This window comes from Artibeus jamaicensis, unplaced genomic scaffold, assembly GCF_021234435.1.
Source record: "Artibeus jamaicensis isolate MK-2021 breed Jamaican fruit bat unplaced genomic scaffold, CSHL_Jam_final contig_585, whole genome shotgun sequence".
NCBI classification, from domain to species: domain Eukaryota; kingdom Metazoa; phylum Chordata; class Mammalia; order Chiroptera; family Phyllostomidae; genus Artibeus; species Artibeus jamaicensis.
The window spans coordinates 14086654-14100766 of record NW_026521894.1 but is presented as its reverse complement, the minus strand read 5'-3'; the positions used below and the strand labels follow the sequence as shown (position 1 = coordinate 14100766).

The window sequence follows — 14113 nt, the reverse complement described above, 5'->3', positions numbered from 1 at the left end:
GCATTCGACCCGCACGTGCGTTGCTGGCCCCCTAAGGAGAAAAGGCACCACTTCCCGGCCTTGTCTCCTTCCCATTTCTTTCAGCCAGAGCTTTCCCCAGTTACATCTGCCTTCTCTCTCTAAAGCGTGAACGCAAAAATCCTGACTCACCATTTTTTAGCTTTGGAGAGGCCAGTCCAGCCCAATAGTTTTAAAAGGCAATTTGTTCTCTGAACATTCCTTTTCAAGCAGCGCTGTACATTCTGCGTGTATCTGACCAGCTGCCTCAGGAAGGACTTTTGGGTGAGAAAACAAACCTGCCTCTTTGGCCCTTTAGTACTACTCAAATAAAGGAACTTGCATTACTGAGAGGACTGTGAAAAGGGCTTCAGATAAGAAACCACGACACCAGAGGTTTTGTGTCTTTCCCCCCCCTGATTAATGGTGTAAATATGCCTCAAACGTCTCCTGCTCTCAGCCCAAACCTCAGGTGATTGGTTTTTGCAATACGAAGCCCAGGATAAATGATGCGTAAAGTTCTTAGAGTTCCCTGGACGCAAAGCCCTACGTGACTGCAGTCTTCTTTACAGCTAAGCTAACATACAGGCTGAGAGAAACACTAACCACTGATGTGATGGTATGAACATTTTAGTTCCCCACCCCCAGCCTCCCTGCCACTTTCCCAACCTTCTCAAGAAGTCAGGAGCTTCAGTTTTAGATCCACCAGCGAGCTCTAGCTCCCAGCTATTAATCTCACTCTCACCATTTCTGCAGGGACCTACAGAGGGGAAGTGGCTTGCCTTCGGGAAGGGCTAAGCTTCCCTGTAATTTGCATACGACACACCCTCTTTCTCCTATTGGCGGAGCAGCACAAACTGTATTCCCTCCCATCCTACTACCTAACTAACCCGCCATCTCCTTTTAGTTCAGAACCTCCAAGATAAACTTAACTTGCCCGGAGATTCAAGGCATCCTATGCCTCTGTGATTGGTCGGCGCAGCTCCCAACCTAGCTCTAGTTGCTCATTGGTAGCGAGCTACCGCCCCGGGGGCGTGGCCGGAGCTGTCCGATTGGCGGGAGGGGGCGGTACTGAGTGTGGAGGTGGTGAAGGTGGTGGGGCGGCGGGGGCGGGGCCGCACTGAGGCGCTGCAGCGGCGGCGGAGGCAGCGGTGGCGGCTGCTCGTCCTAGCCAGGCGGGGGCGGGGGTCTGGAGGATGGAGGCGGGTAGAACAACGGGACGGTGAGGAGCAGCCGCCGCCGTCTCCGCCGTCGCTTCGGCAGCCGCCGCGGTAGTAGCCTAGGACAGCGCCGCTTGCTCTCAGGTCATCGTCTCCTATCCCGATATCCCGCCGGTGGAGGCTGAGTCTGAAGCGCTACCGGTGGTGCGGGATCCGTCCGGCTCCGCAGCGGCGCGAGCGGCCTCAGTGACAGCCCGGTCCCGGCCCGCCGCCCGCCCTCGGTGCCCGCAGCCACGATGAACCGGGGCGGCAGCAGCCCATCGGCCGCCGCCAACTACCTGCTCTGTACCAACTGCCGGAAAGTGTTGCGGAAGGTACGGGCTCGGCCTGAGGTCCGGCTAGAGAGGGGCGCTTCCTACCTTCCAGGTCTGGGGGTGCTCGGCCCCCGGGCACACCTTTGGGCGAGGTTCAAAGGGATCTCGGGGCACCTTCCCAACGCCGAGACCGAAAAAGGGGGCGTGGGTTGAGGGTGAAGGGTTAAACGGCTGCTGCTGCTTTTATCTCTGCGGGGACAGACGCTCGTCCGGAGGGGTTGGGGATTTATTTGTTGTAAGGGAGGAGCGCGGGACCTGTTCGACCCCTTTTTTGGTGCTGTTGGTGGAGGTTGGTGCGAAATCAGAACAGCCTGGGGCTGGTCTCGAGGAACCTGGCTCCCTTTTCCCTGTGCCTATCTCTTGAGGGTGTTTTTGTTTACTTGGTTGCTTCTGCCTTCCTTGTGTGCTTTCTCCTAACACCCCCTTTTTGCATTCTTTTGGTGGTCGTCTTATGTCTACAGCTCAGTCATGGAAGGTACTGGTAAAGTAGCTTGAACTTTAAGCCCATGGGGAAATGCAATTCGACCTTACAGTTCCTCGGACGTGAGTTATCCCTTTTTAGTAACCCCTGCCCTCCGCCCCGTTTGTCCAAAAAAATCAGACGCACCATTAGCTTATTGCTTCCTAGAGTGACTGATAGAAAGTTTACTCCAGTATTGGTTAACTTAACTTGGCTTAATCGTTCCGCTAACGGGGGGGTGCGGAGGGGGCAGGGGGGGATGTCGCTTTAGACTGAGAAAAGCTTTTAATCAGACTTTAACACTGGGCTCTGGACAATATTATAATCAAATTATTCTTTTCCAAACTATTTTACATTTCATTAAGTGGAAACATTAGTTGAGGCGCTTCTGTTTGTCCAGTACAAATGAATTAAAATTGCTGAGCTATGCAAATGCGTTAGGACTGAAAGACTGAGATGAATAGGGCACCGTTTTTTTAGTCAAATTCTCTAAATACAATTCAGCTGGGATTGTTCTTTATTTATTAAGAAAGAAAGCAAGCATCTAAGTAAGCAAGCTCAAATATTTGCGCTCTTTGTCCAAAAACTGTTTTTCTTCCTCTGTGGGTCAGGCCAAGTGCCAATCAAAGTTGTTTTTCAAACCTCTTTTCCCTGCAGTAGGGCTGCTGCTTTTTTTTCCTTTCCTATTTTATTCGAGAGCATGAAGAAAGAAAAGGGATTGCAGATCTGATGTTAATCTTTGATTAACATCAAATTATATATGCCTTAAATTGTGCTTATTTAGTATGTTTTTCTTGAAACATTGGTATTAAATGTTCATGTTGAGTATGTGCAGTTATTTTTTTCCATAAACTCCGGAATCAAATTACAGCTGATACTTGTTCAGCCCATTGTAGAGCAGCTTGTGAGAAGTGTAATGGATCAGAAGTGCAGATCAGCTAGTCGAATGTTAACTCTTTCATTTCAGGGCCAGAGGCATCTGAAATAAGCTTTTTAAAGAATGGATTATTCCCTAACTTAAACAGTGATAGGTTGTGTCTTTACCATGAAAAAAAGTGTTGTTTGTTACACATTTGTTTTAACCGAAGCCTGATTAAAATAACAGCTAGTTATTTCTTTTAACTGAATCGGGGAAAAAGAACTATATTGATTCTGACTTTTGTTTAAGTGACTGGCATATTGGTAGGCTAATAAAATGTTTGGAGGTGCTATAGACTTTAGAATCTATTTTATTTTATTTTTATTTTGAGAGAACCATGTTTATGGATCCATCATACTCTGCTAGCATTCTTTATATTTTTGTCTTGGCTTTTAAGAATCTATATTTACTCAGAAAAAAATCTTCATTTCTAAGCATTATTAATGAAGAAGTATATGGAAAATGGATATTTATCATTTTCACATTTTGTAATTGCTGTTCATACCTCTGCCAATATTCCAGTTTTTAGTAACTCCAAGGGGTATTTAATATTGATTCATGCAGTAGCATGAAATAGCTGTAGATGGAAATGAGATTGTTTGAGCCAGTTATGACATGACTTGGCAACATTTGTAGCTTGTGAAAGAGTACTAGTCTTAAATGCTCTTAAAAGATATCAAGTGTTTAGCATTTTAAATTCTTCATCCTAAAAATAGCATGTAAGAATTTATTTCTAATAAGAGATGGTTTTCTTACTGCTAAAAAGTATATAATTCTAAGTAAAATTTATCTACAGCTTTCTAAATGTGATTCTCTGGATTTATCCTGTTTTCCACTTACAACTAAGTGAGTCATAGCATTTAAAATTTTTGTTCAGTGTAGTTAATAATGGAAGAATGAAACTCATGCACACCCAGTGTGAATTACTCTTTGCTGTTCTAATCCTCATTAATGATGAGGGAAGGTCCACCTTTATATGTGGCATGATGCCTTTTTCTCTCAGTGGCTTAATTTGTTACAATGTGTTGAATTTGGGGAGGGTAGGGGAGAGTGTATGGATCTTCAAGAAGAAATGGATTCACCTTTACATGAAATAATTTAGTTTAACCCAGTATCTAAAAATAGAATTTTATATTGTAAGAGAGTCACGCTTGCTCTTAGAAGTTTCTTTATAATTTTGATTCAGTGTCCTACAAAGTAAAGTGTTTCTTCAGATATGGAATATACCTAATTTGGTAATTTTAGGTCAGTAAAAAGAATGGAGAAGTAAACCACAGAGGAAAACAAACAAAACTGTCCACAAATGTAACTCCTACTATGCCTAACTTGTTCTATTATCAATGAAATAATGCAATAAAGTTTCTAATAAAAGAGGGAATGCCTGTATTTATTTTGGAGAAGTTAATGAGCTTGGAAGTGTAATATATTTTACTTGAAGAAATTCCAGGGACAACTAGATAAATTTTAAAGTGGAGTGCCAAACTGCATTAAGAAAGGTAGGTAACTGTCAATCCACTCATTTTCCAACAAATAAAAGGTAGCACATTACAATGGACTTTTATTAAGTAGTTGATGCTTTAGGGTGAATAAAATTCTGCACTATAGAGAATTTAACACTTAAAAATTCTAACTACATTTAGTAGTTTCAGTGGCATATATTTGTTGGTTGTTGTACTTTTCCCTATTGGGAAAAGTACATTATCCCATATATACTCACTTATTTTGACAACTTTTGATGGTTTTGTAAGTGAAGAGACTGAAAGTAAAATGGAAAATATTGGATTAAACTGTATGAACCTCATTTTCTAGTCAAAGTTGTCAGTTAATAGCAATTCACTATGGTTCAGCCAACAGAATGGAATTGCTTTGACTGTGGCCGTATTCTGCCTTATCTAATCAGGTTTCTTACATACATAATTTTGATTGTCAAAAGCAGTTTTTTACTTCATTTTATTTAAGTGAACTAAGCAGAGATTAAGCAGTGAATTTATGATAGTAACTTACTCTACAGTGGTTTTCAAACAGCTTTTTGTGGGCCCCTAAAATGCTGGTGTTAAAAAATGCTTGAGTTGGATTAAATTTTTAAGTTGGATCCAATTTTAACATTGTTTAAAAAGTTATCTTTGGTTGTAAGATTTTTGTACAGGATTTGAAGTAAACCTTCTACCTTTGTTAGATATATTTGAAGGTTTTTGTTAACACGACTTTTTAAAAAGTTTTATTCTTAGAGGGAAAGGGTGGGAGACAGGAGAGAAACATCAATGTGTGGTTGCCTCTCCTGCGCCCCCTACTGGGGACCTGGCCTGCAACCCAGGTATGTGCCTTGACTGGGAATTGAACCAACGACCCTTTGGTTCACAGGCTGACGCTTAGTCCACTGAGCCATACCAGCCGGGGCAATATGACATTTTTGAGAAAAATTGTTATTGATTATGAAAGCAGTGGCCTTTAATTAAAATTTTGTTTGTGTATATATCTACTTATGTTAATTTTTTACATTTGAGAACACAAACTGTTAACAGTAGTTACTTTGTGACAAAGACCGATAAATATAATTTAATTGTTTTGTATGTTTCAGTGCTTCATATTTCAGGTTCAGTATAAGATTTCATTTGTAAAAGGGGTCTTGCTACTCTTCCACGGGCACCTCCCCTCACCCAAATAAATTGCTAAAACTTAACTGCTAATGTAGTGATTCTGGGATCCACAAAATGTGCTCACAGTTAGGTCTTTGATAGGTCATTTATAAAATTGTGGGCAAGTTAGTTAACCTCCTTGAAACCTAGTTTTCTCTGTCAAATGTAGGTGATTCCCACTGACGTTACAGGTAGCTGCATAGCTTGAGAGAAATAACACATGTTAAAATACTTTGTAAACCATAGAGTACATCTATAAATACAAGAAAAAGACACGCCTATTTATTTTTTCTTTTCCCTCATACCTTACTTTTTTGTGTTGTGGCAATATATTTGAATACATAACTGAATAATTTGGTTATTCTTTATATTTTTGTCCCATTTAATTATTGCCTGTAAATGGGAGGTAAAGATAAGTTAGAATGATGAACATTTAAAAATTTGCATATGTGTATTTGTATCCAGTTGTCCCCCCTCCCCCTGCCGTAAATAGTAATCCAGTGGGTAGCTTTGGTAGCTTTTGATTTTTTAAATAGTAAAATTGCATTTTGGATACTTCAGCAGATCAGGGAAATTGGTACTAGCTTTGAAAAGGCTAAAAGTTAAGGATGATTGTGTTTTTAGAGGTTGGGGGCAAATCTAGGGTAAAGCAAAACAAAATTGATTTTAATTTGGGAGAAGAGTTAATGGAAATAAAAGTTTCTTTTTCTTCCATCTCTTCATCTCTCTCTTTTTTTCCCTTTTGAAGGGATTGGGTTATGTTTGTCTAGATCACCACAATTTTTAGAGTGTATTCACATTATCTCAATTAATTCTCAGAAACTGAAAACATTTAAGTGGCATGGCCTTTGTCATACAACTAGTAAGCTATCTGTTTAATGCTCATTACTGCTTCTACAATAAATAAAGCAGTATTTCAGTTGCCTCCCTCAGTATACAGGTGGTCGGGGAATATCCACATTCCAGCTTCAGCATCTTGGGAATGCCTATAGGTACCTAAAACTCTGTAGGTAATACTGGTTGGAAATGCGAATTTCAGCTACTCTTTGACACATTATTGCAGAGCACCTGGAAGGAAAGGAAAGGAGTTAGCTGGCTGTTTCTATTATTTCTGTAGCAGTTGTTTTGGTTAATTCCTTCAGGTAAAACAGCACTTGTCTAATACAATCTTCATATCCTGGCGGTGTCCAAGACCCTTTGGAGATTGAGGGTTCAAAACTATTTCTATGGCCATACTAAGATTTTATTGCTTTTTTTCACTGTGTGCAACAGCATTGGGGTAAAAACTGTGCTGGCCCCTTAGTGTAAGTCAGGGTAGTATCACCAAACAGTAATTGTAGTCACTGCCATCTGTCCAGTGGGAAAAAAGTGCATTTCATTTAAGAGGGTCCTCAGCCCTGGCTAGTGTGGCACAGTGGATTGAGCACTGGACTGCAAAACAAAGGATCTCTGGTTTGATTCCCAGTCAGGGCACATGCTTGGGTTGCAAGCCAGGTCCCCAGTGGGGGGCATGTGAGAGGCAACCAGGCATCGATGTTTCTTTTTCACTCTTTCTCTCTCCCTTTCCCTCTCTAAAAAATAAATAAATAAAATCTTTAAGAATAAAAAAGACTGAAAAAAAAAGAGTGTCCTTGAAGCAGTAAGAATTAAAATTTTTTAAATCTTGACCTTGAATGTCTATCTTCTTAAAATATCCCGTGTGACAAAATCAGAAGTATGTAAAGCACTTCTGCACAGCACATTCATTTTCTCTAGGTAAGGAATATGTGCAGTTGTTTTAGTTACAAGCTAAACTAGTCACTTCCGATATGTAACACCATTTAAAAAAGTACATTTGTAGCAGTTTTATTCAAAATTGTCCCAAACTGGATACCCAAATATCCTTTAACAAGTGAATGTAAAACAAACTGTGGTACATCCATATAATGGAATACTGCTTAGTCATAAAAAGCAATGCATACAAGTCTGCAAAGACATTACGTTGAAAGAAGCCAGTTTCTAGATGTTATATCCTCTATGATATTATGTAGGTGACATTCTGGAAGAAGCAACTCTAAAGGGACAGAGATCAGATCAGTGTTTGCTGGGGGCTGCACTGGGGCAAAGTATTGACTATGAAGAGGCAGCATTAGGGGAGTTTGGGGTGATGGAACTGCTGTGTCCTGACTATGAAGGTAGGTAGACAAATGTGTGATGATATACAGAGCTACCTACACATGAAAAAATTAATTTTCTGTTAATTTAAACTAAAACAAATGTTAACCCCATTTTTATTTAAAAGAACATCTGTCAGACAAACTTTGGGTATTTGGTTAAAGTTTTCTTAAAAATGGCTGTGGCCCTAAAATTCCAAGGACAAAGTTGGACAGTATTCATTACCAGTGGAAAAAATTCAAACTTTAAAGGAAATACTAGAATTTTGGAAAATGTGTATCTGCTATCATTAGTCTGAAAGCTTCCCAGTTCTCAAAGTCATTCTTCTTGGGTGATATTAATGGATATAATATTTTAATGTATAACAAAATTTGGCAATATTTGGAGGATCTGCATAAATCAGTGAACCAGTGTCTTCCAAGTGACCAATATAAAGCCATTCCTACTTGGCCTTTTTCAGCTAAGAACCAGTCAGTTAAGCACAATGGGCATGATCTTTGCCATCTGATTTTTTTTAATCACAGGAAATAATATTGTTAAGTTATTTTTCTTAAATCTTCAGGATCACTTTACTCATTTTTGAGAAAATCTTTATCAAAATCATACATGGGTAAAAGATCCATTCAAAGTACAAGACAAATTTCCATAAAACTATAGAAAGTTAAGTTCACTGATAAAGTTTCATATTCTACTTTGCAACTAACTTTTAAGAAGCTCTACTTGTTGAGTTTTGGTGTGATATCAAAGAAGAATATTTACAATTATCTTTTACACCTTATCTGTGTGAGGCCATATTTTCCTAACTTTGGTCAAAACATATTACAAGAGATTGAATGCGGAAGCAAATACGAAATTTGGCTATCATTTGTATTGAAGAGATTTGCAAAAATGTAAATGTCACTCTTCACTTTTTGGTTTGGAAAATTTATTCTTATAAATATAAGTGACTTACGTTAACATGTAAGGGATTATTATAAATGAGTCAAACATTTAAATTTTCTCAGTTTTAATTTCTAATACAGTAAATGTTGACAGTTGTAACCAACACATAAACAAAAGCTCTTTTGGGGCTTTGATAATTTTTAAGAGTGTGAAGGAGTTTCAAAACCAAAGTATTTGAGAACTGCTGAGCAGAGTTCCTCATGGCAGTGAGTAGAACATATAAATTATTCAAAACTCCTGTGACATCTCCAGAAAGTCTTTTTTTTTAATAAATATTTTTTGTTCTATTATAGTTGTCACAATTTTCCTCTTTGCTCTTCTCCACCCAGCCCAGTCACAGTCAGTCCCCACCCCATTGTCCATGTCCAAGGGTCATCCATACACGTTCCTTGACTAGTCCCTTCCCCTTTCTACCCCTCCCCTCTGGTCACTGTCACTCTGTTCCTTGTTTCCTTGCCTCTGATTCTATTTTACTTGTTTGTTTTGTTCATTAGGTTCCTCTTATAGGTGAGATCATATGATATTTGTCTTTCATCTGGCTTATTTCACTTAGCACACTAGAATATTTTCCACTTCCATTTATGCTATCATGAAGGGTAGGAGTTCTGTCTTCCTCCTGCATAGTATTCCATTTTGTAAACGTTCCACAGTTTTTAGATTCATTCATTTACTGATGGGCGCTTAGGTTGCTTCCAGCACTTGGCTATTGGAAATAATGCTGCTATGAATATAGGGGTGTATAGGTTCTTCTAAATTGGTGTTTCAAGATTCTTAGGGTATAATTCCACCAGTGGAGTTGGTGGGTCAAAAGGCAGTTCCATTTTTAGTTTTTGAGGAAATTCTATACTCTTTCCACAGTAGCTGCACCAGTCTGTATTCCCACCAATAGTGCACTAAGGTTCCCTTTTCTCTGTGTCATTGCCAGCACTTGTTTGTTTAGTGATGGCCATTCTCACAGGTGTGAAGTGTGATCTCATTGTGGTTTCGATTTGCATCTCTGATGGCTAATGATGTTGAGCATCCTTTTATATGTCTAAGGTCTTCCCTAATCTTCAGACTCTTTCTCTTCTCCCTGTATTCCTAGGACTGCCGTGCTATCCAAGTATACTGCATTTATTGCACTTAGCACAAATTAGAATGAACAGTTTACATATATTGTTCCCCTACAAGTTTCTCTTATTTGGGATCTGGTTAGTGGAAATTTTATTTTTAGCAAAATAGGATTTTGATTTAAAAAATATTGCACATATATATATATATATATATTAACAGTATATTTACATTGGGTACAAGAGAGCCTAATATAACTTTCCTCATTTTCCAAAATATGTCTTATAAGGTTTTTTTCTTTATTTATTTTTCTCTTTATCTATAAGGAACACTTTCAGAAGTTCAGTAGGAAGGACTATTTTGTCATCTTTGTGACCATGGGAATGTTTTAGTTAAGTATTATACCACATTTTGGACAGAGTTCTGTTAGGGAGCAAGAATGTTAGTCCTCTAAGAGAGTCAGCCTTAGGTCTTGGTTCTTCTAAAATGTAAAGTGGCTGTTGCTTTGATATGAACACACACTTTACCTCCTGGAATCCACTAGTGTTCTTTAAGGGATGGCTGTTTCAGAGTAGTTAAGGGAATACCTTCAAATTTCCAAGATTTTCTGTAGGTCATCTCCTAAGGTTCATTTCCCCATAGAATTCTGGCTAAGCCATTTCCTCTTCCATCTCCTCCTTTCCTTCACCCCCCAGCTCCTTTCCTTTGGAAGTCTCTCAAGCCACTGTTGTATCCCTGTTGTTGGTAGGCCTGGACTTCCCCTTAGCTAGTAGCTAGCCTTACTTTTTAGATCCACCAGAAGTGAGCCATTCATTGATCAATGGGCCAAGATATTGCCTGCCTCCTGAGGGACACATTAATATTACAGGATATTCAGTGATGGATTGAAATACCTTGCATTTTGCTGCTGAAAGCTTTTAATAAGAAATGATAGGCATTTAACCTTGTTTCATAAAGAATGTATTAAGCATCTATATGCATAAGTATGATAGTATAAAGATGGCTGATTTAGGGTCATATTATTGCCCCAGAGATTTCTTACTTAACGAGTAAGAAATATATTTGAGTTCTGTTTAATAGCTACTTGTAATAGACGTATACGTTCTCATTTCTAGATATATATTTTATTCTTACATCTTTCTCAATTGCAAAGATGGAACTAGTCAAAGAAACAAAATCTCTCTTTGCCAATAATGGAGATATGTCAGATTTACCTCATGGATAGCTAGAGCTAGATTTTGTGGAATATGACTAATTCTCTGGGACTGTAACTCTTAGTTTTGAAATGCATTTTATATTATCAACAGTAGTAGCTTCCCTACTGCCTTTGTGGCATAGACTATGTTAAATATTTAAGCTCTAGTGATGTATCACACTTACTCGTCATTATAAACCTATGAGGAATTACATTTTGTGGATGAAGAAAGTAGGGCTCCAGAGAATTTGAGTTACTTGCTTAAGGTCAGAATACCAATAAGTGTCAGACTTTGAAACCTGAGTTTCAAAGCCTGGCTCATTTTATAGGCATAAACACTGTATTGCCTACATTATACCTGGTTTTCTTTTATGCAAAGGACTCTCAGAAAATGTAAAGTTAATGAAAATATGACCTGATTATTTGAGAAATTAATAAAAGTGATTTCAAATTAAGGTATTTTCTACTTTGTACATTAGAAATGCAAAATTTTTCATCTATAATAAGTTGAGAAACAAATTGAAGTTCTCATTGAACAGTTTTGAACTCGCTAGCTAGTTCTTTTATCTATATAAATCTGTTGTTAATTATGTGACCTTTATTTCCTAATCCCAGAATGTGCTTTTTCGAATTTCCCAGCAAATTTTGACTTCCTCTTTTTGCCAACTAGTCATCCATTAATTCAATAACATTGATTCATTCAATATTACTATAGTATCTGTGGCATAAAACGCTGTCTAGAAACATTTTGAGTTAAATACTGTCTCTTGTCTAGGACATTGAAGAAACATTCTCACTTTCTAGTAATAATTTTTTTGTAGTAAAGTGATTTATGAGGATAAATAACATGAATGCTCATTACCATCATTCATTTCGGTTTCCTGTGTTAAAAAAATAATGGTAAAGGAAGGCAAAAATAAAGGTAAAGGAAGCAAGGAACCCTTGAGATTGGTATCCTGCCACAGGCCTTTCTCCTTACAGCCCCTATAATAAATACTACAACTGTAGATGAGTTTCTAGTCTTTCAAAGGTTTTATGTTGTGGGAAGATGTCATTCTGCTATTTGTAAATTAGAACAACTGAGAGTTTTCCATAGAAGCACAGTAAGAAACCCAGTAAAGTTCCAGAGTAATACCAATATGACAGGTGTAGTCAAAAGGCATTTACTGATTAGCCTGGAAACCTAACCACTGGGTATCACATTTTTTTCCAGGGGAAAATACATCCTGAAATATAAGCAATTGATTCACTGGAGTTTATCTTTCTTAATTTGTTATACTTAATGCTAAAAACAGTAATGATTTTGACAAAAAAAAAACCACTTTTAATACATTTACTCTGAGGACAGTTTTAGTTATTGTATCTAATAGGAAAACTGTTAAGGCAGTTGTATTCAGTATTCATGTGGGAATTGAAAGAAAAAAGGGCTAAAACTTGGGTTATAATCAGGGAGTTAGGATAACCAAGGACCATCATCAAGCTGGCTTATCCTTGTTCACTTTGTTCTAAGTTGATGGCCCAGCATTTTAAGCAAGGTGGCATATTTTTTGCTACCCATCATTGTCTCATTTTCTTCCTTCTAAGGATTTTATTTATTTATTTTTAGAGAAAGAGGGAGAAAGGAACATCAATGTATGGTTGCCTCTTGACCCCCCATCCCACCCACAGACCTGGCCGGCAACCCAGCCATGTGCCCTGACTAGAAATTGAACCAGCAACTCTTTGGTTCTCAGGCTGGTGCTCAGTCCACTGAGACATACCAGCCAGGGCCGCTGTCTTTAAGGTAATGAAAAAAATAGTCAATTTTAACACCCCAAGAAGTTTACTCTTCATATGAAATTAGGAGTTTAATTTGTGTAACCTAATTTTTGGCGTAAATTAATAAAGTAAAACAAGACCAGCAAATTTACTCGGCTAAAATAAAAACAAAACAGAATCACCTAAGCTAAAGGAACCTTAGCACTGAGCTCCAATTAATGTTAAAATTCTTATATTACTTGAAATTAGTGACTTTTTAGTTGGAGTAAGGAATACCTATTTCTGTTATAGTTTTATTTTTTATAGGAGTAAGAGCTATATACTTAATCTTTTCAGATATTGTTTTATATTGTGTAGCTGTTAAAATAACTACAAAGTATAGGTTCTAATATTCCTTAGGCAAAGTGCATTGATTGTTGAACACCCAAGATTAGCATGAACTTAAAACTTCTTACAATTATGCAGGACACCTATTTAGTATATAGTGCCCTTAAAAATGAAGGAAAATACATGTTTTGTAAATGAGGATGTAGAAATAATTCTCTCTTTTTTTGATACGGATACATAGATTGCAATCTTATGCCTACTCCATATCTCAATGCTGTTACCCTTTCATGGCCTTCATATTCTTAAGCAGTCAAGAAATGTAAGGGCTGTAAAGATACATAAACCAACCACTCACATACTACATGAGTATCTTTCATTTATTTATTTATTCAACAAACATTAAGTGCTTCTACTTGTTAGGCACTGAAAAAACACAGAGTGAGGACATCAGGGTTTTTGCCTAAGTAATATGATGAATTGCCACATATTTCTGATTTCACAAAGAAATCTTAAGATTATGCTCCTCTCTTGACAAATAGTACAGAACAGTGTCTGGTAAACTTTTTCTGTAAAGAGCTAGACAGTGAATCACTTTAGGCTTGTAGGCCTAAAGGACAGCCTAAGTAGTTGTCTCTGTGACACCTACTCAAGTCTGTCTTTGTATCATGTCACCAGCCATAGCCAGTTGATTTTAGAGTGTAGCTTTGTTCCAATAAAACTTTATTTATGGACACTGAAACTCTAATTTTATATAATATTCATGAGCATTCTTCTGATTTTTTTAGTCACTTAACAATATAAAACCCATTCTTAGCTCCCAGGAAGTGCAAAAAGAGACAGAAGGCTGGATTTGCCCAGCAGTTGGTAGTTTGCTGACCTCCTGGGACAGAAGAAAGTGCAGTGAGTTTGACATCAGAGGCTTAGGTTAAGTGATCTGAATTGTGTTTTGCTCATTATTAAAATATACATAGTAATAGTAGTTATTAAAAAGGTTTTCTATATCATCCTGTTTCTTTATTGGTGTGTAAAATCAATCAAAAGCAGACTGTCATTTGTAAAAACTTCTAATTAGAATGACCTGTCTACGTAGTATCTGGATAAATACCATATTTATCCAGGTACCGTAATTTTGATGGATCCA

At 37.9% G+C, this 14113-nt stretch overlaps 1 protein-coding gene across 1 annotated transcript in view; it reads left to right on the top strand.

Moving 5' to 3' along the window:
• The first annotated feature begins 1126 nt into the window (after positions 1-1126).
• Positions 1127-14113, top strand: part of SESN3 (sestrin 3) — an 87168-nt gene continuing 74181 nt past the window's right edge. Inside the window, exon 1 of the mRNA XM_037163435.2 lies at positions 1127-1531. Coding sequence (XP_037019330.1) covers positions 1454-1531 — 78 coding nt within the window. The 5' untranslated portion in view covers positions 1127-1453. The remainder of the gene's footprint in view (positions 1532-14113) is intronic.